This window comes from Leptopilina boulardi, unplaced genomic scaffold (assembly GCF_019393585.1).
Source record: "Leptopilina boulardi isolate dan_hultmark-lab unplaced genomic scaffold, ZJU_Lbou_2.1 LbouV2_333, whole genome shotgun sequence".
In the NCBI taxonomy this organism is placed as follows: Eukaryota; Metazoa; Arthropoda; class Insecta; order Hymenoptera; family Figitidae; genus Leptopilina; species Leptopilina boulardi.
The window spans coordinates 1,076,447-1,097,883 of NW_026137900.1; the positions used below are offsets into that span (position 1 = coordinate 1,076,447).

At 28.4% G+C, this 21,437-nt stretch overlaps 4 protein-coding genes across 6 annotated transcripts; 2 read left to right on the forward strand and 2 right to left on the reverse strand.

The window, feature by feature from the left end:
* Window positions 1-2,296: 2,296 nt before the first annotated feature.
* On the reverse strand, window positions 2,297-11,202 carry LOC127285526 (SR-related and CTD-associated factor 4-like). Of its 3 annotated transcripts, none has more exons than XM_051311614.1 (14): window positions 11,029-11,202; window positions 10,315-10,443; window positions 9,926-10,217; window positions 9,669-9,805; window positions 8,865-9,281; window positions 8,555-8,781; window positions 8,179-8,370; window positions 7,971-8,098; window positions 7,635-7,843; window positions 7,362-7,539; window positions 6,853-7,122; window positions 6,544-6,765; window positions 5,082-6,470; window positions 2,297-4,378 (listed from the first exon to the last, which is right to left on the reverse strand). In XM_051311614.1, exons 1-14 carry the CDS (start codon window positions 11,056-11,058, stop codon window positions 3,336-3,338), a joined length of 4,863 nt encoding a protein of 1,620 aa, XP_051167571.1. In that variant the 5' UTR covers window positions 11,059-11,202; the 3' UTR covers window positions 2,297-3,335. The 3 variants fall into 3 exon arrangements, with proteins under 3 accessions (XP_051167571.1, XP_051167569.1, XP_051167568.1); XM_051311612.1 differs by having other exon boundaries at window positions 8,179-8,367; window positions 9,648-9,805; XM_051311611.1 differs by having other exon boundaries at window positions 9,648-9,805.
* Window positions 11,203-11,287: 85 nt separating this feature from the next.
* Window positions 11,288-12,076, forward strand: LOC127285539 (uncharacterized). The gene is made up of 2 exons (XM_051311635.1): window positions 11,288-11,756; window positions 11,833-12,076. The coding sequence occupies exons 1-2, from the start codon at window positions 11,427-11,429 to the stop codon at window positions 12,010-12,012; spliced, it is 510 nt and encodes a 169-aa protein (XP_051167592.1). The 5' UTR covers window positions 11,288-11,426; the 3' UTR covers window positions 12,013-12,076.
* A 287-nt stretch (window positions 12,077-12,363) lies between these two features.
* LOC127285538 (DCN1-like protein 5) lies at window positions 12,364-17,632 on the forward strand. The gene is made up of 6 exons (XM_051311634.1): window positions 12,364-12,728; window positions 12,997-13,243; window positions 13,739-13,935; window positions 15,577-15,940; window positions 16,050-16,257; window positions 16,345-17,632. Exons 3-6 carry the CDS (start codon window positions 13,814-13,816, stop codon window positions 16,422-16,424), a joined length of 774 nt encoding a protein of 257 aa, XP_051167591.1. The 5' UTR covers window positions 12,364-12,728; window positions 12,997-13,243; window positions 13,739-13,813; the 3' UTR covers window positions 16,425-17,632.
* Window positions 17,534-20,672, reverse strand: LOC127285532 (cytochrome P450 4c21-like). Its single transcript, XM_051311626.1, has 11 exons — window positions 20,418-20,672; window positions 20,206-20,318; window positions 20,013-20,103; window positions 19,734-19,928; window positions 19,550-19,622; window positions 19,367-19,493; window positions 19,210-19,285; window positions 19,027-19,139; window positions 18,648-18,885; window positions 18,152-18,548; window positions 17,534-17,886 (listed from the first exon to the last, which is right to left on the reverse strand). The coding sequence occupies exons 1-10, from the start codon at window positions 20,593-20,595 to the stop codon at window positions 18,211-18,213; spliced, it is 1,542 nt and encodes a 513-aa protein (XP_051167583.1). The 5' UTR covers window positions 20,596-20,672; the 3' UTR covers window positions 17,534-17,886; window positions 18,152-18,210.
* Between the last annotated feature and the right edge of the window lie 765 nt (window positions 20,673-21,437).

A 21,437-nucleotide genomic window follows, 5' to 3' on the forward strand; every position in this document is an offset into this window, starting at 1 on the left:
CTGTTTTTTTACTTCAGACGATATCATCTGTTATTACTCTGAAATAACTGTAACTATTAAATTTTAATTCAATTGTAATTTAAATTAATTCAAAAATTAAATTAAAATTTTGAATTAATAAAAAGTTAATTAAAAATTAGTCTATATCGATGATAATAAATTTTTTATCCTCAAAAAATAAATTAATTGAAATCAAACTTGTAAAACAGATTTCATAGCAAGTAAGGACTAATTTTATTTTTTTTTTTCGTATGATTACATTTTATATATATTTATATATCAATCATAATTAAAGTTTACATATAAATATATTCGTCATTGTTTATATATTTATATGCATACGAATAATAATAAGAATAATAATGATAATAATAATAATAATAATAATTTTTTTTTGTTCTAAACTAACATAGTTATTAAAAACAATATTTAACTGAAGAATAATTTCATCGATACCTTCTTATTACAAGTATTCGTAATTATTTCTACAATACCGAGTAATCGTATGCTCTACAGTCAGCTTTTTTTATGTATATTTATGACAAGAATAATAGTATACTACAATTATTAATTACACGAAAAAAATACTCCTTTTAATGGTATCATATATATATATGTATACATATAAATATATATGTATATATATAATTTTTGATTTTAGTCACCAACAAATTTACCAATAATTCAATCGTATTCTCGAGGTCTCATTAATCTTTCACATTAAATCTTTTTATCTCCCTCAAAAGCATCTCCTATTAAAAATTCTTTTCCAATCATTAAATTACAACTCATTAAAGAGACAAACAATTAGATTACAAATTTAATGCAATTTATTAAGCAACAAACAAAATTTTGTCCCCCAACAAAAAATAATCTAAAAAAAGATTAATACAAATTTTGAATTCTAATCTAAATTTTTTTTTTTTAATCAAAAAGATTGAAATCTTATATCTTGTTTTTTTTTTAATGAAATTTTTAAATCATTTTTCAATTGTTTTTTTAAATTAAACATTTTTCTTTTCATTCTATTCTCTTAAATAAAAAATTATTTTTAATTTAAGAGAAATGATCTTATACACCGATGAAAATATCAGAACAATAGTTGACAAATTAATTTTTGACTGTTTGTTTAGAAAAAAAATATGTTACATTTAAAAATGAAATTAAATGTCTGAGATTAGCAAAAAAAAAAAAATTTCTTTTCCCTCTCATTCAGACCACCTTGCCAAACACCACCCACAGTTCCAAAATTTAAATATTTTAAGGAGCAAATGCCTTCAGGTCGAATTCAACATAGAGATTTAATTTAGAAAAGAAAACCCTTAACTAACCCAGAAAATAAGATTTAATTTCCATTATTCTTGGCTTTTAACGATTCCGTAGAATTTTTTTTTGTTTAAAACAAAAAACATTTTTCTAACAAAAGAAGAAAAAACTGTAAATATTAACATATTTCTAATGTTATCAATAATTACAATTGCATATGTTTGAAAAATTTTAAGAACAAAATTTGTTTCAATCGATGTTTAAAAAATTTATGAAGACAATACAAGTTGAAAATTTTCATAGAAAATTCAAATTCAATCCCTGATTTTTTTGTTTATTATTCTAGGAAAAATGTCATTAAAGAATTATAATTATGAAAAGTTGTTAATTGACATTTTTAATTACAACAATAATAATTATTTTTATAATTATAATTATTGTTTCTTTTTTAAGGTAGTCACTATTATTATAGTACACACAATAAGTGAAAGATCTTTTAACAATCGTTTCACAAAATCAGAATGATTTAGATTCCTTTGAATTTTCAATGAAAAAAATAACACTCAATCGAATAACTACAAACTAGAATCGCACACGCAATTAGCGAAGTTGTGATTTTTTTTTATAATTTTCAGGAGTGGTGTGGGACAAAGTGGTCTCGTCGTAAAAATTCATTTGTTTTTTTTTCGTTTTGTTAATTCGCTTTCACTAATTTGAATTAATGTTTAATGACAGTACCTTGCACTTGTCACTCAGTTTGAGTGCAAGCGCGTGTCCTCCATCGTTGTGAAATCCACCCATTTCTTTTTGCTTGTTCTCACCTTTCTTTTTCTTTTTTTCGTAAATCATTCTTTTTCACTTTTTGACAAATCTAATTTTCTTTTCTTCAAAAAATCTATTTTCATTATGCTTTAGAAAAATAATAAACGAACGAAAATTAAAGAGAATATCAAAAAAAAAAAAATTATGCTACTTTTTTTGGAATTGCAAATTGGATAAACGAAATTCTTATTCAAAAACAAATTAACCATTAAAGTGTATACATAAAATATTTATTTTTCCTTGAGCAATTACTTGCACAACAAAATTATTAATTTCTTTTTCGTACTAAGAAAATATAAAAATATGTACAATAAATTAAGTATAAAGGGTACAATACTATCACTGTACAGTACCGCACACTTCGACTTTTTGTTTTCTTAGAAAAAATTAGTCGGAAATTATTATTTTATCCGCGATTTAGTGACTTTTCACGGTATAAAAATCGAGATACCATGGGTCTCGAATTTTTTTTTTTTTTTTATACAATTCTCATTATAATTTACTGTTATAATTTATTAAAAGTAATTTCACACTCGTTAACTTCTTTTAAGTATATAATGATCACGAATTTAATCTTTTTTTTTTTTGAAAATTTATCCTGAAATCGTCAAGCGGAAAAAAAAATTTAAATTTACAGGAAGATTGAATAAATATTTGAATTGAATTTTATACTTGATTTTTCGTTTAGTTAGATTAGTAAAATCAATAATCAGTTAAATTTCGATACCTGCAAATTATATTAAAAAAAAAAAAAATAAATAAAGAAAAAACTTAACTAAACTAAAATCCACTAAAAAAAAAAACTCAAATATTAATCTTCTTGTAAATTTAACAACAAAAAATTGTTTCGTTACTAAAGAATAAAAATGTTTATTTTAAAAAAAAAGACTGAAAAAAATTTTAAAAATTCTACATTTTAAAAAAAGAAAAAAAAAATGAGAATTTGTAAACGTACCCGAGTTTTTTTTTTTTTTTTTTTTGCTATCGCCTACACAAAAAGAAATAGGTAGGTCCTGTTCACTATCTTTTTTTTAATTGGCTCGAAAAACGAATGCTTTTTAGAGAAAGTTTTTAATGACAAAGACTCACTACTGGACCCAAAGCTCCCTCACCACTCCGGAGTCAAAATACTTTAGGATTTTTCACTTCCTTATTTACACACTCAGGACCGTATTTTACACTTGAATTTTCGAACTCTATTCTCTCTCTTTCTTTCTTTCTCTCTCTTATGTTGACGAAGAGCTTCGTTACAAAGTAGATTGTTCTTCCTGTTGCTCACAAGGTACTTCACTAACACATTCACTAACTGCTTCTTCTCGTTCAGGTTGTACCTCAACTGGAAAATCAGATTTCATTTCCATTTGCGGTGGTTCCGGTTCGTAAAATTGCTCTTTATCCTCTGGAGGTTGAAAATCCACCACCGGTGGCTCAAAGCAATGCTGTTCCTCCTGTATTTGCTCACTGGGAGGTTCAAAATTCTGATTATTCGACGTATTATCAATAGGTTCGAAACTTTCATTATTAGTAGATTCAAAATTTTGATTATTAGTGGATTGTTCGAAATCTTGATTCGATGGTTCAAATGATTTATCAGTTTCAAAAGATTGTTCAGCGGGCGTTGTCTCGAAACATTGATTGTCATTGGGAGTGTTGTTGAAATTTTTCTCATCATCTGGCTCATTAATCTTCAATTGAAGAAGTGGTGGTGGTGGTTTCGGTGAATTAAATTTCCCTTCATCGATACTCTCATTTTCTGTACCTGGTGGTCGTTCATCATTCACTGATTCATTGAATTTACTTGAATTATGTTGTTCACTATCGAAATGATCACTGGATTGTCTTCTTGGTCTCTTTTCACCTTCAGATTGATCAGGATCACCGGAATCATCATTCATCGATGGACTGACATTGCCCCATCTTGATTTTCGATTTCGATTACGATTTTCACGATCTGATGCGGGGCCGCCTTTGTGATCTTGAAATTTAGATTTTGAATTATGATTGTCACGTAAATTGTGGTCCTCATGATCAGCTCCTGGCTCCATCCATGGTCCATTCTCTTGATTCCTCCAGGGTCCATCGTGTGGGCCTTTTGGACCCATTGGACCAAATGGTGGTCTCAATAAAGGACCCGGTGGCCGATGACCGTCATCGAATGGCGGTCGGAAGAATGGCTCCTTCTCTCGGGCATCAAATTGCGGTCCAGGTGGTCCACGTGGTCCAAATGGTGGCCGCATTCCTGGCCTCATACCTCGTGGTCCCATTCCACGTGGATGGAACATTGGCGGACCTACGGAAACAAATGCGAATCAAAATTTCGAAAATTCTTTTTTTAATCCATTCCAAAAAAAAAAATTGAGTTTAAATTTTAATTTTTACATTTGTTTGTATTAAAAGATGAAAATTTTAACCTAAATATTTTGTTTTCAAGCATTCAAAAAGAATTCTAAAATTTTTACTAGCATATAGCAGCCGAAAAACGTTCGGTAAATAAAAAATTTTGATAATTCAAAGTTTAAAAAAAATTTAGACACTTTTATTAAAGTTAAATAATAAAAAAAAAAAAAAACAGTTTCTCGCGTTACGGCAAACAATGTAATCCCTGTAAAATTGTATTTACTCTGAATGTTTAGTTTCACCAATATGACATTCTTCATACTTGATTCTGTAAATCATTAGTTCTTCTTCTTCTTTTTTTTTAGAATATTTAAAGAAGAATCGAAGGTCTTTAATATTTAAAATACGAAAACGATTATTTGTTCGATTCTTCCTTAAATTGTTATTAATTTGGAAACATTTCATACATAATAATAATCAAACTTGGTATTTTTAAATTATTATGACTTTATTATTAATGTACCGAATGTATAAAAATTATAATGTTAATGAGATATAAAAAAAAGAATTCAATTTTTCAAAATTAAGACATGTTTTTCAAACAAAAATTAATACTGTTTTTTTTTAAAGGAAAACAAAATTTGAGAATCATTTACCATGTGGTCCGCGTGGGCCAATTCCAGGACCTCTTGGTCCAAATCCATCAGGTCCCATAGGAGGACCTCGTGGACCTCTTGGTCCCATCATAGGTGGTGGTCCAAAACCGGGTTCCATTGGTCCATGGAAGAAATCACCACCTCCTCCTCCACCTCTTCTCCTATGATCAAAATCGGGATGTTCATTTATATTCCTCCCGTCAAATCCTTCCTGCATTCTTGGATCAAAACCATCACGTTGACGCATCTCAAATTCAAAACGTTCACGTTCAAAATCATCAACCGGATGTCGTCCCCTCATATCCGGCCTTTCGAATTCATCACGTGGTGGTCCCAATCTAAGATCAAAATCTTCCTGCCTCGGTCCTATTCTATTTTCAAAGTCCTCTGGAAATCTTCCGCCGTGCATTCGGGCATCAGGAAATTCTTCATGTCCACGCATTGGAGGTCCAATTGAACCTCTACGGCCAAAGTTTGCTCGATCACGATCACCGGGACCACCACGTGGTGGGAAATCACGTGACAATTCCGATGGAGCGTCTGGTCCTCGTGGATGACCACGAAATTCAGGTCCACGTAGAGGAAATTCAGGTCTATCTTGTGGGAATTTTGGCAAATCCATTAGAGCCGGTGGTAAATCATTTGCACGACGAACAGGCGGTGGAACATCAATTCTCTCACTACTACGATTACGATTTCTATCCATACGATCGTCAAGTGGTAAAGTACCATCGGCCAATTGACGTAAACGATCGGCTAAACTTGGTTTCGCATCCTTTTTATTAGACGTTTCATTATTCACGCCACTTTGTTGCGATGGTGTATTTGCATTCTCCTGATGTCGATCGCGACTATCACGATTGTCACGATCACGTCTCTCGTCACGATCTTTCTCACGATTATCACGTCTTCGATCACGACCTCGATCTCTTCCACGGCCACGATCTCTGCCACGATCATGTCTATCACTTTCACTACGATCACGAGGACCTCTATCTCGATCATCACGATCTCTTCTGTCACCGCGATTATCGCGATCACGTTCCCTATCACGAAAATCACGATGAGAATCATTATCCAATCGACTGTCGGGTCCTTTTCCAATTGCAGCAAGTAATTGATCGCTGAGACTTTGTTGTTTTTCTTTGGGTGGATTATTTGTACTCGGTGGCATTACATCTTCCATTTCAACATCCATATCCTCGGAGTGTTGTTGCTGTTGTTGTTGATGCTGCTGTTGTTGTTGATGATGATGGTGATGATGATGAGCTAAGTGCATTTGCATTTGAGGTCCAACACCAAAAGGTTGACGCATCATTGGCAAACTGGGTAAATTTGATTCTGATGTGGGTGGTGGAACTCCAAGCGGTGGAACATTTGGCGGCATACCTGTAATTTTCAAGAAAAAATTTATAAAACAATAATTTTCAAATAAAAAGAAGTAAAAAAAAAAAATACACACCAGTTGAATTTGGTTTATCGGAAGGAGCCGCTGGGGCAGGCAGTGGAATTTGAGTGAGAAGGCTAACTCCAACTCCGGCACCAAAAGGCGTCTGAGATGGCATCATTGGCTGCATCATACCCGGTGGACCAAGAAGTCCCTGCATATTTGGTGGTGGAACTCCAATTGGAACATTTGGCATTAATCCATGTGGCATTTGCAAGCCCATTGGTCCTAACATACCTGCAATTTATTCATTTAAATTTAATTACATTTTCTCAAATAAATAAAAAATATTTGCGTATTTTTTTTTTATATTTAAAAACTTACGTGGAACATTTGACATAGGAAATCCCGGTGGCATCATTTGTAATTGAGGATTTGGAGGCGGTGGCGGTAGCAAAGGTGCAGAAGTTGGAGGCCTTATTGGAGGCGGTTGACTAGTATCCAATATTTGTTGAGGTGCTTGATTTTCATTTGATTGTGACATTACATTGCCAACTGATTCAGGCAATTGTATTCCACCTGGAGGTAAATTATGTTGCATTTGTTGTAATTGTTGACGTACACCCTCTGAGTTAATTGCGTGTTTCAATTTACCTGTAAAAATAAAATTCAAATGTAATTTTATTAGAAAATTAAAATCTTCTCTCAAATATTTTATATTGAAAAAATTTGTTTTGATTGTTTGACCAAGCTGGAGTAAATTTCTCACAATTGGATCAATATATCAAAATTTCATCTAGCAAGTTGGTTCCTTGTTACGGTTATTAATAAATTTCCACACGTAACTAGATTTAAACTTGCAAAATAAAATAAAAAATACAGTAATTTCGAACCTTTCAATCTCATTGGTAACGTGTCTTCATCAATCATTCCTCCTTCCTCCAAAAGTTCGAGTTCATGTTCAGAAATATTATTCAATTTATTCCAAGGAATATAACTCACTCCCAATTCAACTTCCCAATAATCCTTCCATTCCTTGCCCTTGACTCCTTTGCCCGGAGCCCATGCAAGCTGTTAAAATAATTCAAATATTTTTGTTTAAAATTGTAAAATAATATAATTAATTACAATAATAATTTTTATCAATAATTTTTTTTATATCTTACCGTAATTGCTTTTCCCTGCATTTTTTGATTTTTAAGTTTTGTTAGTGCACGATAAGCATCCTGTCTTCGATTCATACAAATGAAAGCACAACCTCGCGGGGAAATTAAATCAATACTAACAATGTCTCCTAATTCTCCAAAGGTGTCGGATAATTCTTCTTGATGTACTAATTTCGATAAGTGACCAACCCAAAGAGTTGTACTGCAAACTAAAAAGCGGGATTTTTAAAATGTTTTATTGAAATGAAAATAAAAATAATTAATTTATGTCAATTAAATAAAACATATTAATAATATTTCATAATCATAAAAATATGAATAAAATTTTAAACATACCACTGAGTTTCTCTCGTACAATTGGAGGAAGTCCTCGCTTTCTGCGTTCCCGTTCTTTTTCTCTTTCTTCTTCGGTTAATTTCTCGCGGCTATCGTCTCGTTTTCTATTACGATCTCTTGAACGTGATCTGTAAAATAAAAAATTGTAAATCATTTCGTTATGAAATTACAAGTTAAAAAAAAAACTGAAATAAAAATGACTGTTTACCTTCCTCGTCTCGACCTTGACCTTGATCGAGACTTTCTGTCACGATCTCTGTCCCGTCTGTCTCTATCTCTATGTCGAGGGGATCGTGATCGACTATGACGACGATAACGTTCCGGTGATCTACTTTGGGATCTCGCTGGTTCATTGACTATCTCCACACTGCTACTGTCTCGCCTCTCAGTGATGCTCCTACTAATTCAACAATTACGATAAATAAATTTTATACTTTTTCTAAATAAATTATTAAAATTTCATTTAATATTTAGATACTATTAAGTTCATTTAATATCACTAGCTTTTAAAATCCTATTTTAATTATGAAATATAATCCAATGATTAATTAAACAAAAATATTAAGAGAAATAGAAAAATTAACCTTTCGTCAATAAGAGGACTTTGTGATGGAGGTGGTGGACCTTGTGTCATTGTTCTAATTAAAGGTGGCGGTTGTGATGTAAAAGGCAAAGCTGGTGGATAACCAGGAGGCGGTTGACTCATGTCCTGTTGAATCATTCCAGAATTAGAATTGCCAGGAAACATCCCTTGATTTGGTTTCAAAACGTCGGAAGGCTTCAATTCACACTCCGAAGCAAACGGAAGATTCTAAAACGATTCGTTTAAATAAAAAAAAAAATAATAATAATAAATACAATAAAATAAAAATTGTAATTGTAATTAAAACTCACTGGTACAGTTTGAGCAAGATGTTTATCGAATTCCTCTTCCTGTTGTTTCATTTGTTGCAATTTACGCATTTTTTCCTCCATCTCCTGTTGCGATTGACCAGTTTGCATAGTTTGTTGAAGTGTTTGTAATTGCCTTAAAACTTCGGGATTCGTCAACAATAGGCCTAAACTCTCGAGACTTCCTGTCGTTGACACGGCATTATGTTGATTTACACTTGGATTAATAACCGGTGAACTACTCGTGACAACAACATCATCATCTTCTTCCTCGCCATAATCAAAATCAAGAAGTTTCTTATCGAATTTCACCGAACTCTGAGCCTCATTTGCCGCCTCTTGCTTCTTTAATAGCAATTGTTGTAAATATTGAAATTGATCTAAAATATTCACAACAACCTGATTCGAACCAGATTGTCCCTAAAAAATAATTACTATATTAAATAATGAATATATGAAAAAAAAATTAAGTGTACAAAATTAAAATCACAATAACAATAAAAAAGAAATTAAAATAATAAGCAATAAAAAGAGCGGACAAAAATTTATACAAAAAAGGCATAAATAATTATAAGCAGTAAAATGCAATAAAAAGAGCAAACAAAATATTTATAAATAAGCAATAGGCATAAATATAAATAAGCAGTAAAAACAACATAATACAATAAAAATTAAAAGCAAAAAAACCGTACCAAAACACAAAATCTAAGATTCTGTCGAAACACCTGAACTTTTTTTTTGAAAGTTGAAAGTAATTCGAGAGAAATAACAAACATAAAAACTAACCAAAAGTTTATGTGCGTTTACCATATTGGCTGTTTCCATTTTTGTTTGAGCCAACCAGGCTGGATCAATGGTTTTTGCGTTTGCAAACATTTTTGGATCTTTCGATGCGTTTTTCATTGTTGGCGATGCTTTAGCATTTGCGTTAGCTGCATTCACTCCTAAAAAATTTGTTAATATAATGTACTTATTATTTTCACATTTCAAATATTTTTCTTTAAACATATTAAAAGCTAGGATTGTTTTTTTTTTAATTTTTAAAATAAAAAAAAAATATATACCATTCGTACTGATCGATTGTTCCTTGTGAATTGGATGATTTGGATCAACAAGATCGAAAAGAGGTTGAATAACTTCCGGTGGAAAGACAGCATTCTTTTGCCAGAGATTTAAGACACGAATGACTTTACTCTTGTCCTCAGCAGGACATTTGAGCAAATTTAAGAATGTCATTTGCATATTCTTTGCAAATCTTGGTGCAAAAACATCTTTTTCCACTCCAAATTGATGTCTCGATTGTCGAACAATTGAATCAATGACATAAAGACCCGGAACTTTATACTCGGGTTTACACTGGAAATAAAAATAAATTGTTTAATTTCAAAACAAACAATTGATATTTTTTCTCTTTTTAGTAACACATTTTTTTTTTCTTATTAATTAAACTTACTTTTTGTATGAATTTTTCCACGCTCTGAACAACATGTTTATAAAACTTAATGGCCTTGATTGCACCTCTTGTAAGTGAATTCATTTTGGCTTTTGATATCGGTGGCTTGACATCGTACAGAGCAGAAAGCTGAAAATAAAAAGTATTTTTTAAATACAGTCATAAATAATTGTTTCTTGTATTTAATTTCAAAATTTGTTTAAAATATTCTTTCTCAGGTGAGATAGAATTTTAAATTTTGGAATTTCCCTCCAAGCGATTAAAATATAGCATTTTTTTCCAAGCATAAAGTGCAAACTGATATGGCTGATCATATCAAATTGATGGGCAAGTCCATAAATTGTAAATTAATCATGTTTACACTGTAAAATTAATCAATTTTGCGAAGAAAATTGACGAAGCAATGTAATTAAATGTCTATAAATTGAAATGAAAAGTATAAAATTGAATAATTCCAAGTATTTTTAATGAAATCGCATGCGGCGTCAGTTGAAAGCTCTGATAACACAGAGGTATGAAATTTTATGTTAGGATTATAATTTTAGTTAACTGTTTTGTTTAAATTGTTGGGAATGCAAATAAAATGTGATGCTTTGAACATGAAGAAAATGCACCGGACGTGGATAATTGTGGAGATGTTTTGCTAATCGGCCCTGATAAAAGGGAGGGTTGCCCTTTCAGCGATGACCTCCAACAGGAAGAACGAATTCTTACCTCTGCATTGAATGCTTTTACCGCATCCATCTTTATTGAATTGTGCGACACGCACTATCACTATTTATCTAAATATTTCCATACGTAGCAGCTCACTCGTTTTTAAGAAATATAATCTTTTTTTACTATCGCGCACTTCGTTAACAGAGCCATGCCATTCAAGATGGCAACTGCTTTGACCAGAATGCACTGCTTCATACGACGTCAGTTTTGCTCTCAATCGGTAAAAACTGAGCTACAACTTCCGATATTACCGACAGTAAAATCACCTGTTTGTGCTTGTTTCCGGTTTTCCGTTATTTGTTTATATATTTATTATCATTCAAAGTTGTTTATATTTTAATAGTGTTGCAAGATTATCAATATTTTAAAAACAAAAAGTGAAAGCTAAAAACAATATGTCTTTACTAAAAAAGAAATTTGATGACTTTGGTTTTAAAAATAAACAAGATGATACAGAATGGAAAAAAGATTTGTCATCAAAACAAAATATTTTATATGGTGATTCACCATACATACCTATTTTAATTGAAAATATTCCGAATTATGTTCAATTAGATGACTTTGAATTTGATAGAATAAAAGAAGTGCAAACTGTTGGAATAATTTACGGAAATACATGGCAAGAAGCTCTCATTTATAATTGTAATAAAGATAATATTATTTCAATACAATTGAAGTTTACATGCTGTAGACGTGAAGTACTGCAAAAGAGTGGTTACACACCGGTATGTTGAATTTTAATTTCAATTATTGTAATTCTTAAAAAAATGTTTCTGACAATAGTTTTTATCTTAATTACAGGGTGTTAAAATACCATGCAAATTGTTTGGCAGATTAATTAATTTTGAAGGAAAACCTCAATTAGAAATTCATCATTTTCTTAAATTAATTGATCTAGAGGGATCTCTACAAACAACGAAAATTCTTTCACAATTAGTGAGACAAAAGTATAATTATTATGCGAGTGTAAACAGTTCTTAATTTTTAATAACTAATGTAAGTGATAAAATTAATAATAATAAATATTTTTGTATATTAAATTAAATTATTTTCAATAGGTTTAAATTTACCGCTCTTTATAAGTTAGTCCATAAATGGCGTTACCATCGAATTTTATTAGCCAATCAAAATCATTCTTTATTAAAATGACAATTGGAACTTTTAAAATTGTTTTTTTTTATAAATAAATAATAGTATGTTGTTGTTTTTAGTTGTTTAAAACAAATAAATTAATTAAAAATGAAATTTTACATTATTTAGAAAAGTTTTGTTTGATAAAATCATTAGAAAAATTATTTTTAAATCATGATTCTACTGAGGTTTCAAGAAAGCGTCAAGCGCAAAGCTTTGTGTTGAAATTGCTGCAGATTTGCAGCTTTTTTCGTTTATATTTAGTCGTGTATTGAGTTCAAAGTGATAGCAAGTTTATTACGAAATTTTTTAGTTATTGCGTGTATTTAAATAATACGCGAAAAATACATAAATGCTCCGTAGTGGTGATAAATGTAATAAAAGCCGAGCCATATAGTCCAATGACTAGTCGTGATTTTTAGGTAGTTGATGTAAAAGACGCTTTCATTGAATGTTTTAAAATAATTAATTCTTTGTTTTTTTATTGGATATTACTAATTTTGTTAATTAGAAAGAAGAATTTTGTTTTCTATGAAAACAATTTGCACCTCTTTGCAAGTTAAAGGGTAAGAGTGGACATTGATATTCTATTTCCCTTTCCGGTGGGTGTGTGTATGTATTAATTAGGAAGCTCTTTGTCAATTAAGAGAATAGTTTTTTTCATCTATTTTTTAAAAATTCTGTACTTTACATTTTTAAGTGCGCGCATTTCATGGATATTCAATAATCATTTGTCCTTGCTTTCCCCCCTCTTTCTTTTTTTTCACGATTCAGACGTGTGTGGTTCATTCGCGGTCAGCTGATTATTCTGAAATTATTAATTTTCTTTTATAGAATATATTCATCTTTACGTTTTACGATTGAAGTCACGAGTTTTATAAGGATTATATACTGTTAAAAAACAAGCTTATGACTGGCGTGAAATAATGATGAATATGAAGATGAATTGTTAACCCTAACCTCAATTGTTTCCAAATTCAAGACGGCGCAAAGGGACCAGAGTAGCCGTAACGAAACTGGATATATCACAAATTTATTAAATTCTTTCAATTTGTCTAGTAACGTGCCTGTGAATAATCTGGTAAGTCTGTTTCTTTAAAAATTTTATAATATAAACTCTATTAAGAGCAGAGTATTCAATAAAAAAATCCATAAAATTTAGACAAGTGTCAGCTGTCGATAGGGTTAGACGTTTTTTTCTTTTGGATAATTAAAATGTAATGTATTTTGATAATTTCTTGTTTTATTATTTGAGTTTAAAATGTTGGAAAATTTTGTTTTTGGCACTGAATATTATTTTCAATTATTTAATGAATATCATCATAAATGATAGCGCAATAAATTTGCTGTCATTTTATTTCGTGTAGTTTTAGATATCATTTATTTTAATCGTTTTTTGCAGTATACATTGGAGATTATTTGCGATACACTTCGAAATTGTGTCAAAGTGATAGTTAATAAATATAATAAGACTAGAGAAATTAAAGATTTGAGGTTATAGTTATTTTTTGATGACAAATTTTTTTTTTGTATTTTTTGTTAATAAATGCTAATAATTTGGATTTTTAATTTACAGTCAAGGTGGAGAGAGGAGTCAAGTAGTCAAGAAACTTATAGTGCCAGCAAAAGACTAGGTTTTAGTTGGGGAGGGATGCCTCGCAGTAAGCGAAGAGCGCCCTCCAGTACAAATCATAATTCTAGGGAAATGTCACCTAGTGCTCAGGAAGATGGTATGCCAAGGCATCCTTCGAAAAGACTCAGACATACCTCTAAGTGAGTGATTTTCATCTAATATTATTTGCATTTAATTAAAAACTATCTATTCGGAAAAATATTTCTCAAAGTCCGTTATGATAGTTGAAAACAAAAAATTTACACTTACTATAAAAAAAAACTACAAACTATTTACTAATAGAAATAATTTTATAATATTTTAATGTTTTAATTTTTTTATTTACTTTTTCTCAGTTTAATTTATCTACTTTATTTTTTGTAATCAATTTTTTCCTTGTTTACTTTTCTTGTTTTTTTTTCTATTTTTTATGTTCCGCTTTTTTTATATCCTTTATCTTATAGGAAAATGCACAACCTATAAAAAGATTAATTAACATTAGTTTCAAATAACTGAATATATTTACTTCTATCGAGATTTATTATCAATTTTTTTACATTGATTTTTTACTGTCTTTGATATAAAATTATCATTTGAATTAATTTTTTTACATCGTATAGTATTAATTTTCAAACAATAACTAAATTGAAATTGTAATAAACACAATTTGAAATAATACTTTAGTTAAACAAATTCTTTGTAATTAATATTTTTAAAACATGATTGATTTATTAATTATAATTCAAAAAAAATAGTGAATAATTTAAAAACATTTGTTTAAAACAAAAAAAAAGAATATAAAATAATTATAAAAGAAAGAATTTTAAAAAATTCGTTTACAAACTAAAAAAAATATATTCTAAATAATACGAGTTCCAAAAATAGTTTCAGTTACTGTTATGTATTTCTAAATAACGGAATTTTTTTAACACCGACAATTTGAGCACATCGTATATAAAATAGAAAGTAAAATTTTATTAATTTAATAATTTTAATAAATGATTTGTTTGAAAAGTCTGATTGTGTAATTTTAAGAATGATTTAATTGTAACCTTGACAATAGTAAAGGATCGACTTTATATCTTTTTTCTCTTTTTCCTGTACTCCTACTACCCACACTTAGTCAAGCATTCACACAAGGTAACTCCAAAATAGATTGCTCACAATTTTAGTCTGCCCTTCTCTGGTGCTTGAGTTGGTCTGCATCTCGTGCTTGAATATTAAACATTCGTATTTATAAAGAATTTCTTTCACTCAAAATGATACTAAAATTTTGACACTATCATTTCGCTTATTATTTTTTATTGTTCTTTATAATTTATTAATTTTTTTTTAACGATAATGTTTCATTTTCAAATTTAAACATTAAATTGTGCATAATATTTTAAATTCAACATTGCGAGTGTTATTGTTTAATAAAATATTAATTTTTAAAAATTATAGTAAACTATAAATAAATATTTGTGATTATATTATGTAAATCATCATTGTATATAATATTTAAAATACTAATTTTGCATATTAAATTATAAATATTAAAAATTGTGTTTATTTAAAATTTATAGTTTAAATAATTTTCGACTGGATTTATTTTTAAAGTCCATTTTATTGAATTTAAATTCTCACTTTTAATTTTTTTCGGTTTTATGGTTAATCTTATTGACAGTGCATGGAAAACGAGAGGTTGGTGAAAAATTAAATTCAAATAGAAAAATATTTTAAAAATTTGACTAAATTAGAAGAATTATATATATTTATTATTTGTTTATAATTTATCAAGTTTTGTTTTTAAAAATTTCCAGTGCTAGGCGTTATTCAAAAACAGAAGATGTCACAAGTACGTCATTTTCACAAAAAAAATGCATTGCATGGTTCAGGGAGTATACAACACCAGATGATCCCGATACACTTGGTCCAGATGGAATGGAAAAGTTTTGTGAAGATATTGCCGTAGAACCAGAAAATGTAGTGATGCTGGTTTTAGCGTACAAAATGAATGCTCGTCAAATGGGCTTCTTTACAATGAACGAGTGGCTCAAAGGTCTTTCAGAATTGCAATGTGACTCAATTCATAAAGTACAACACAAACTTGAAAGTCTCAGGAATTTGTTGAATGATCCTCTTACATTCAAGGGGATTTACAGATACGCTTACGATTTTGCTAGGGTAAGTTAAAATTTTTTTAATTCCTTTTTTTCCATGTTCAACAATTTAAAAAGAAATTGTATTTTTATTTAAATATACGAATGAAAAATAAAATGAACTTTTCTTTTAGGATAAGGATCAACGAAGTATGGATATGGAAACAGCAAGAGTAATGTTACAATTACTTTTAGGAAAGCATTGGCCCCTATTTTCTCAATTTGCACAATTTCTTGATCAGTCCAAGTATAAAGTTATCAACAAGGATCAATGGTGTAACATCTTGGAATTTTCGCGGACAATTAATCATGATTTGTCAAATTACGATCTAGACGGGGCTTGTAAGTGAAAAAGAATCTATTTTGAATTTTTATTATTAAATTTTTATTTGTTTTATTTATATCTTTATTTTTTGTATTTTTTTTAAGGGCCTGTGATGCTTGACGAATTTGTCGAGTGGTTGAAGGTTCAAAGAGGAATTGTATCAACGGAAACGCGTATCAGCTGAAACGTCGAATCAAAAATGAAAGGACAATTTTTAAAAAAAATATCCATCAACGCGACAACATTCTTCTTCTTCATCATCTTCTTTATAAACTAATTTTGTTAATTTTGAAATTGTTTCTGGTACCGTCGACAGTTCGTTATCAAATTAATAATTTTGTTTCTGTTTTTTTTTCTTTTTTAAATAATTAGAGCTTACCTTAAGTAGCTTGTGACCTAGATAACTCGTAAATAACTGTGAATGACTGTGTCCAAAGTTTAAGGCTCTGCTGATTTGTAGCTTGACATTTGTGTTTTGTCTGTCGGTAATAAATCCATCAAGTGTTTACGTATATCCACTTTGTATTGTCCACACTTTAATGTTCGTGTCGCGCATTTATCGATGTATATTTTATTATCATTATTATTATAATTATAATCGTCATCATTTTTTTTCCCGCGATGTTGCACGAATTCTAGAAGAATTAGAAAAAAGACTTAGTTATCTTCGTTCTCGGAATTAAAATTATTTCGAGAGAATTTGTAAATAGAAAGTCAATTGAGTGCAACATTTTTTCAAAGATATACATTTTTTTTTTTTATACGTAATTCATTGTTCATTATTGCTTTTCGTACATGCTTTCAATTTAGATTTCATGTACACAGTCATGCACGGTCTTCATTACATTTGTATAACAATAAAAAAAAAACAAAACAAAACAAAAAAAGCAAAAGTCGATTTGATACAATAATATCATTGACATGAAACACAATCAAAGGTTTTAGTGCAAGAAATGCAAGCTCAATTCTTGTATCTCGAAATGTATTTCAAGAGCACAGGCCTGTTCAATAACTAGAAACTTACAGTTAGGTAAATTATATAGTGTAATACTCTTTTTTGAAAAAGAGCGTCAGTTTTCGTTTTATTATTGATCTGTATAGTAACTACGATGTGATAATGAATTAGGAAATCTTCGGAAGACCTTTTTTTTCTTTCGTTCTTTTTTTTTGATGAAAATTGAACAGTTTGAATTTTTATCAGTTTTTGTTATACTTTGTGTAGAGAAAGAAAATTTTTTTGTGAAAAAAAAACCAGATGAATATTATATAACTGTAAGAAAGAAAAGAGAAACATTGCGGTTCCAATTTCGAATAGGTCCTTTATTTTTGTTTTCGAAATTCGAAATTTTATTGTAGAACACTTGGAAGAAAATACAGCGGAACTGATTTCAATTATTTGGCTTGTCAATTAGTTCCTGTTTTATTTTTAATTTAATTTAATTTTAGGTATCTAATGACAATTCATTTTTGTGTAGTTTTATGAAAATGTGCATGTAAGTAACAATTGTTTTTTAAACAAATATATTTTCATTTTAATTATACTCTTGTGAGGTCTTGAATTAATTTTTTTTTTTTTTATAAGAATCATTTCTCTTTTGATATTTCCAGGACGTGTGAATTTTAATTTAATTTCAGACGTCACTTTCCTAAAAATTCAGTTCATTATGATTCACGATATGATCTTATTTTTTTTTAACTCTAATATATATTCATGTTCATATTTGCTATGTACATATCTTTTTATTTCAATTGAAGAGATTAGAATTTTCAATAATATGTAATTTAAAAATAGATAAGCATAATTATACAATAGGTAAAGATAATTAATATTACTATATAAAATAGATAATTAGTATTAATATATAAAAATAGATATTATTTTCTAAAGTAAATAATAATAATTGATATTACCGTAACTAAAGAAATATGGATATTAAAAATTTTATTTCCCAAAATAAAAGAAAGAATTATTATTTGGGAATAAAATGCATGGGAATCCCTTCAAATGGTAATAAAGTGGCACTCCAAATTTCTTTCATTTCTTCTGGTTTTCGTACACTTTTAACACGATATTTTCTCAAAAGTGAAGAAAGAACAAATCTCAATTCCACCCAGGCTAAATTTTGACCAAGACAATTCCTTGGACCTGCACTAAATGGAATGAATGCATAAGGATGCCTGTCTTGTAAATTTTCCGGTAGAAAACGATCAGGATCAAATTTAAATGGATCTGGCCAAACTTCCGGATCTCGATGCATTACTATTATTTGTAAATGAACCACTGTTCCTTTTGGAACTTGATATCCACCTGAAAGAATAAGAATTTTATTATAAATTAATAGAAACATATGAATTTAATTTAAAAAAAATTAAATTATTTAGATTAAAATTAATATTATTATATTACCTAATTCAATATCTTCAGTTAAGCGTCTAGCAACAGTGGGACCTGGAGGATGTATGCGAAAACTTTCCTTAATAACACGATCAAGATATTTCAATTCCAGGACTTGATTCATTGTTGCTGGTTCTTTTGAATTTCCAAAAATATCATCTAATTCCTGGTGGACTATTTCTTGAATTTCAGGTTCATTACCCAGATGAAACATGACCCAACCAATTCCAGCAGCCACTGTATCATAGCCCTATAAGATAAATTTAATTTAAGTTTTTATTTTTATAAATTAAATTTTAGAAATTTTTTAAATACTTACATTTTGAATACAGAACGGTATTATGATTAAAATCAAAATATAAAATTAATAACTTATTAAAATTCTACTTACACCAAACAAAAATGTATTTACTTCCTCTACCAATTCAGTTTCGTTCAAAAAATTCTTATCTTTTTCTTGTATATCCAAAATAAGATCCAAAAACGGTTTTTTATCTCGTTTTTCTGAAAAATTTCATTCACATAAAACTAACATTTAGATGAATTTAAAAAAAATATATTTTTTTTTAGTTACCAAAGTCATCGGGATCATTAGTTTCTACAATCTTTTTAACCTCAAGTCTTCGAGCTTCCCTTTTCTTTTTAATTAACTGTAAAATAAATTATTATAATCAAAATAAATTTAAAAAACAAATTATTAAAATAATTATAATATTAGTTAATTTAATTACCTGAGACGTAAATGTATTTATAGTTTTCGCAGCTAATTTCAAATCATCGCCAAGTTTTGTTTTGAAAAATATAGGATCCCATTGTAGCCAGGGTGTATTTATTCTTTTAATTAATATTTCACCAGCTCTAAAAAATTGTATTTTGAAAATTTTCTTATAATAATTAGGATTTTAAATAAATACCTGTGAGCTGAATCTGAATATCCATCGCAGGCATAATTTTTCTGAACATCTAGATTTATACCCATTATTGTTTCTAAAGTATAAAACAAAAATTAATTTCAAATAATTATTAAATAAAATTGATTTATCAAAAACTTTGATAACACAACAATAATTTTCAAAAATTTGATAGTAAAATAAGTACCGCAAATAGTGTCAAATGAAAATCTAATAGCGAGTGTTGCAAAATCCATTGGTTTCTTTGGATCAACTTTAAGATTTTCTTCAATCACTTGTTCCAGAATTTTTGTTTTTCTTAAGACAATATTTGTAAAACCATTCAAAATTTCAAAATGAAAAGATGGACTGATAATTTTTCTTTTTTGTACCCATTTGTCTCCTAGAAATTATTATATATTTAATATCAATCTTTTTTCATCAGAAAAATTAAAAATCGTTTTTTATAAATATATATAGAACAAACCTGTTGATGTTAACATTCCTTCACCAAACCAAGGATCAAGAAATTCATAAAGTTTAGCTTTTGTTATAAGTTTATTACTCGACAAAATTACCTTAAAATTGTAAAATATTAATTATTATTAGAAATTATTATAAACTATGCTTTTTAAATTTAAAAAAATAGTAAAATAATCAGATGAAAATAATACTTTTACCTCCAATAATTCAGGCTTAAAGATGTTTACAACTACATCATCAAAAGCTTCGCTAGTTCTGAAAATACCCTTTTTGTATTTTTGACATAATTCATAGAATCCAGCGAATCGATCTGTGAACAATAAATTAATTAATTAATAACAAATAAAACAATAAAAAATATTATTAATAACAATTTAGAAAATATTAAAATACTACAAATAAATGATACCTTCTTTTGTAACTCGAAGAAATGCAAATGGTAATGCAAAAATTGAGAGAGGATATGAAACTGGTCCTGGAATTTTATTCACGATAATGCAATAATTAATAAAATGATACAATCTTATTAAAAGTTTGCATACAAGTAAAAAAATTACAAAACGAAAAAGTGCAATAAAGACACTCATTTTTTTTCTCGTTTTATTCACAAAACTTCTTTTTCGCAGTTTATATTGTAATTTTACATTACTTCAAATGAAAATGAACATTTTGAAGAACAAAAAATTATAATTTGAAAAGAACAATATTTTTAGCATTGTCATTTGAAAAGATAATAAAAATTTTCATAATATATTCAAGAATACATTTTCGAGATTAGATTATTATTAAACATTAAATGAAATTTAACTAAAATAAGAACAATTTTATTAATATATTTGTTTTTTATCACACTTAATATAATTATTTAATTATTAATTAAGATAATTAATAGAAAACTGAAGAAATATGTTATACTTGCATTTACAAAAAAAAATTAGCAATGATTTTCGTAAGATTGATTAAACATTTTTGAGCTTAGAGAATTTTTTATTAGACAATGAATATTTACTGACATTTAAAAAGTTGATAATGGTATTTTCATTATTTATTCAAGAATATATTACGTAAAATCGAATTTTAAAAAGTTGAAGAATTAAAATAAAATAGATTTTTAAGTATAAATAATAAAAACTGATTTTTTATACTTTATTACTTTTCGAAAGTAGAGAAAATTAATGTCATCACAATTCTTAATTACTTATTTTTATGTTATGATGAAATTTATTAGTTTTTAATATTTCTTATTATTTATTTGTTATTATTACTCATTTTATATATTTTTAAATTAATAATAACTTTATACTACCTAAATCCAGACATTGTATATAACCTTTACGACGTTTACGACAGTAGGTTATATTTCACTTCTGTTGCTTATGTTAAATATTGTATATTAATTGTTATTGTTTTATTTAATGAAGAATTTAAT

Bases quoted from the DNA above. Each gene is read 5' to 3' on its own strand.
- LOC127285532 (XM_051311626.1), bottom strand. From the start codon at position 20,595: ATGAGTGTCTTTATTGCACTTTTTCGTTTTGTAATTTTTTTACTTGTA. The intron at 19,494-19,549 runs GTATTTATTTAA...ACAATTTTTTAG, and splicing joins TATTCAGATTCAGCTCACAG to AGCTGGTGAAATATTAATTA. The intron at 19,286-19,366 runs GTAATTAAATTA...TTTATTTTACAG, and splicing joins TAAATACATTTACGTCTCAG to TTAATTAAAAAGAAAAGGGA.
- LOC127285526 (XM_051311611.1), bottom strand. From the start codon at position 11,058: ATGGATGCGGTAAAAGCATTCAATGCAGAG. The intron at 10,218-10,314 runs GTAAGTTTAATT...TTTTATTTCCAG, and splicing joins TGGAAAAATTCATACAAAAA to TGTAAACCCGAGTATAAAGT. The intron at 6,471-6,543 runs GTGTGTATTTTT...TGAAAATTACAG, and splicing joins CGATAAACCAAATTCAACTG to GTATGCCGCCAAATGTTCCA.
- LOC127285538 (XM_051311634.1), top strand. From the start codon at position 13,814: ATGCCTCGCAGTAAGCGAAGAGCGCCCTCCAGTACAAATCATAATTCT. The intron at 13,936-15,576 runs GTGAGTGATTTT...AAAAATTTCCAG, and splicing joins AGACTCAGACATACCTCTAA to TGCTAGGCGTTATTCAAAAA. The intron at 15,941-16,049 runs GTAAGTTAAAAT...CTTTTCTTTTAG, and splicing joins ACGCTTACGATTTTGCTAGG to GATAAGGATCAACGAAGTAT.
- LOC127285539 (XM_051311635.1), top strand. From the start codon at position 11,427: ATGTCTTTACTAAAAAAGAAATTTGATGACTTTGGTTTTAAAAATAAA. The intron at 11,757-11,832 runs GTATGTTGAATT...TCTTAATTACAG, and splicing joins AAAAGAGTGGTTACACACCG to GGTGTTAAAATACCATGCAA.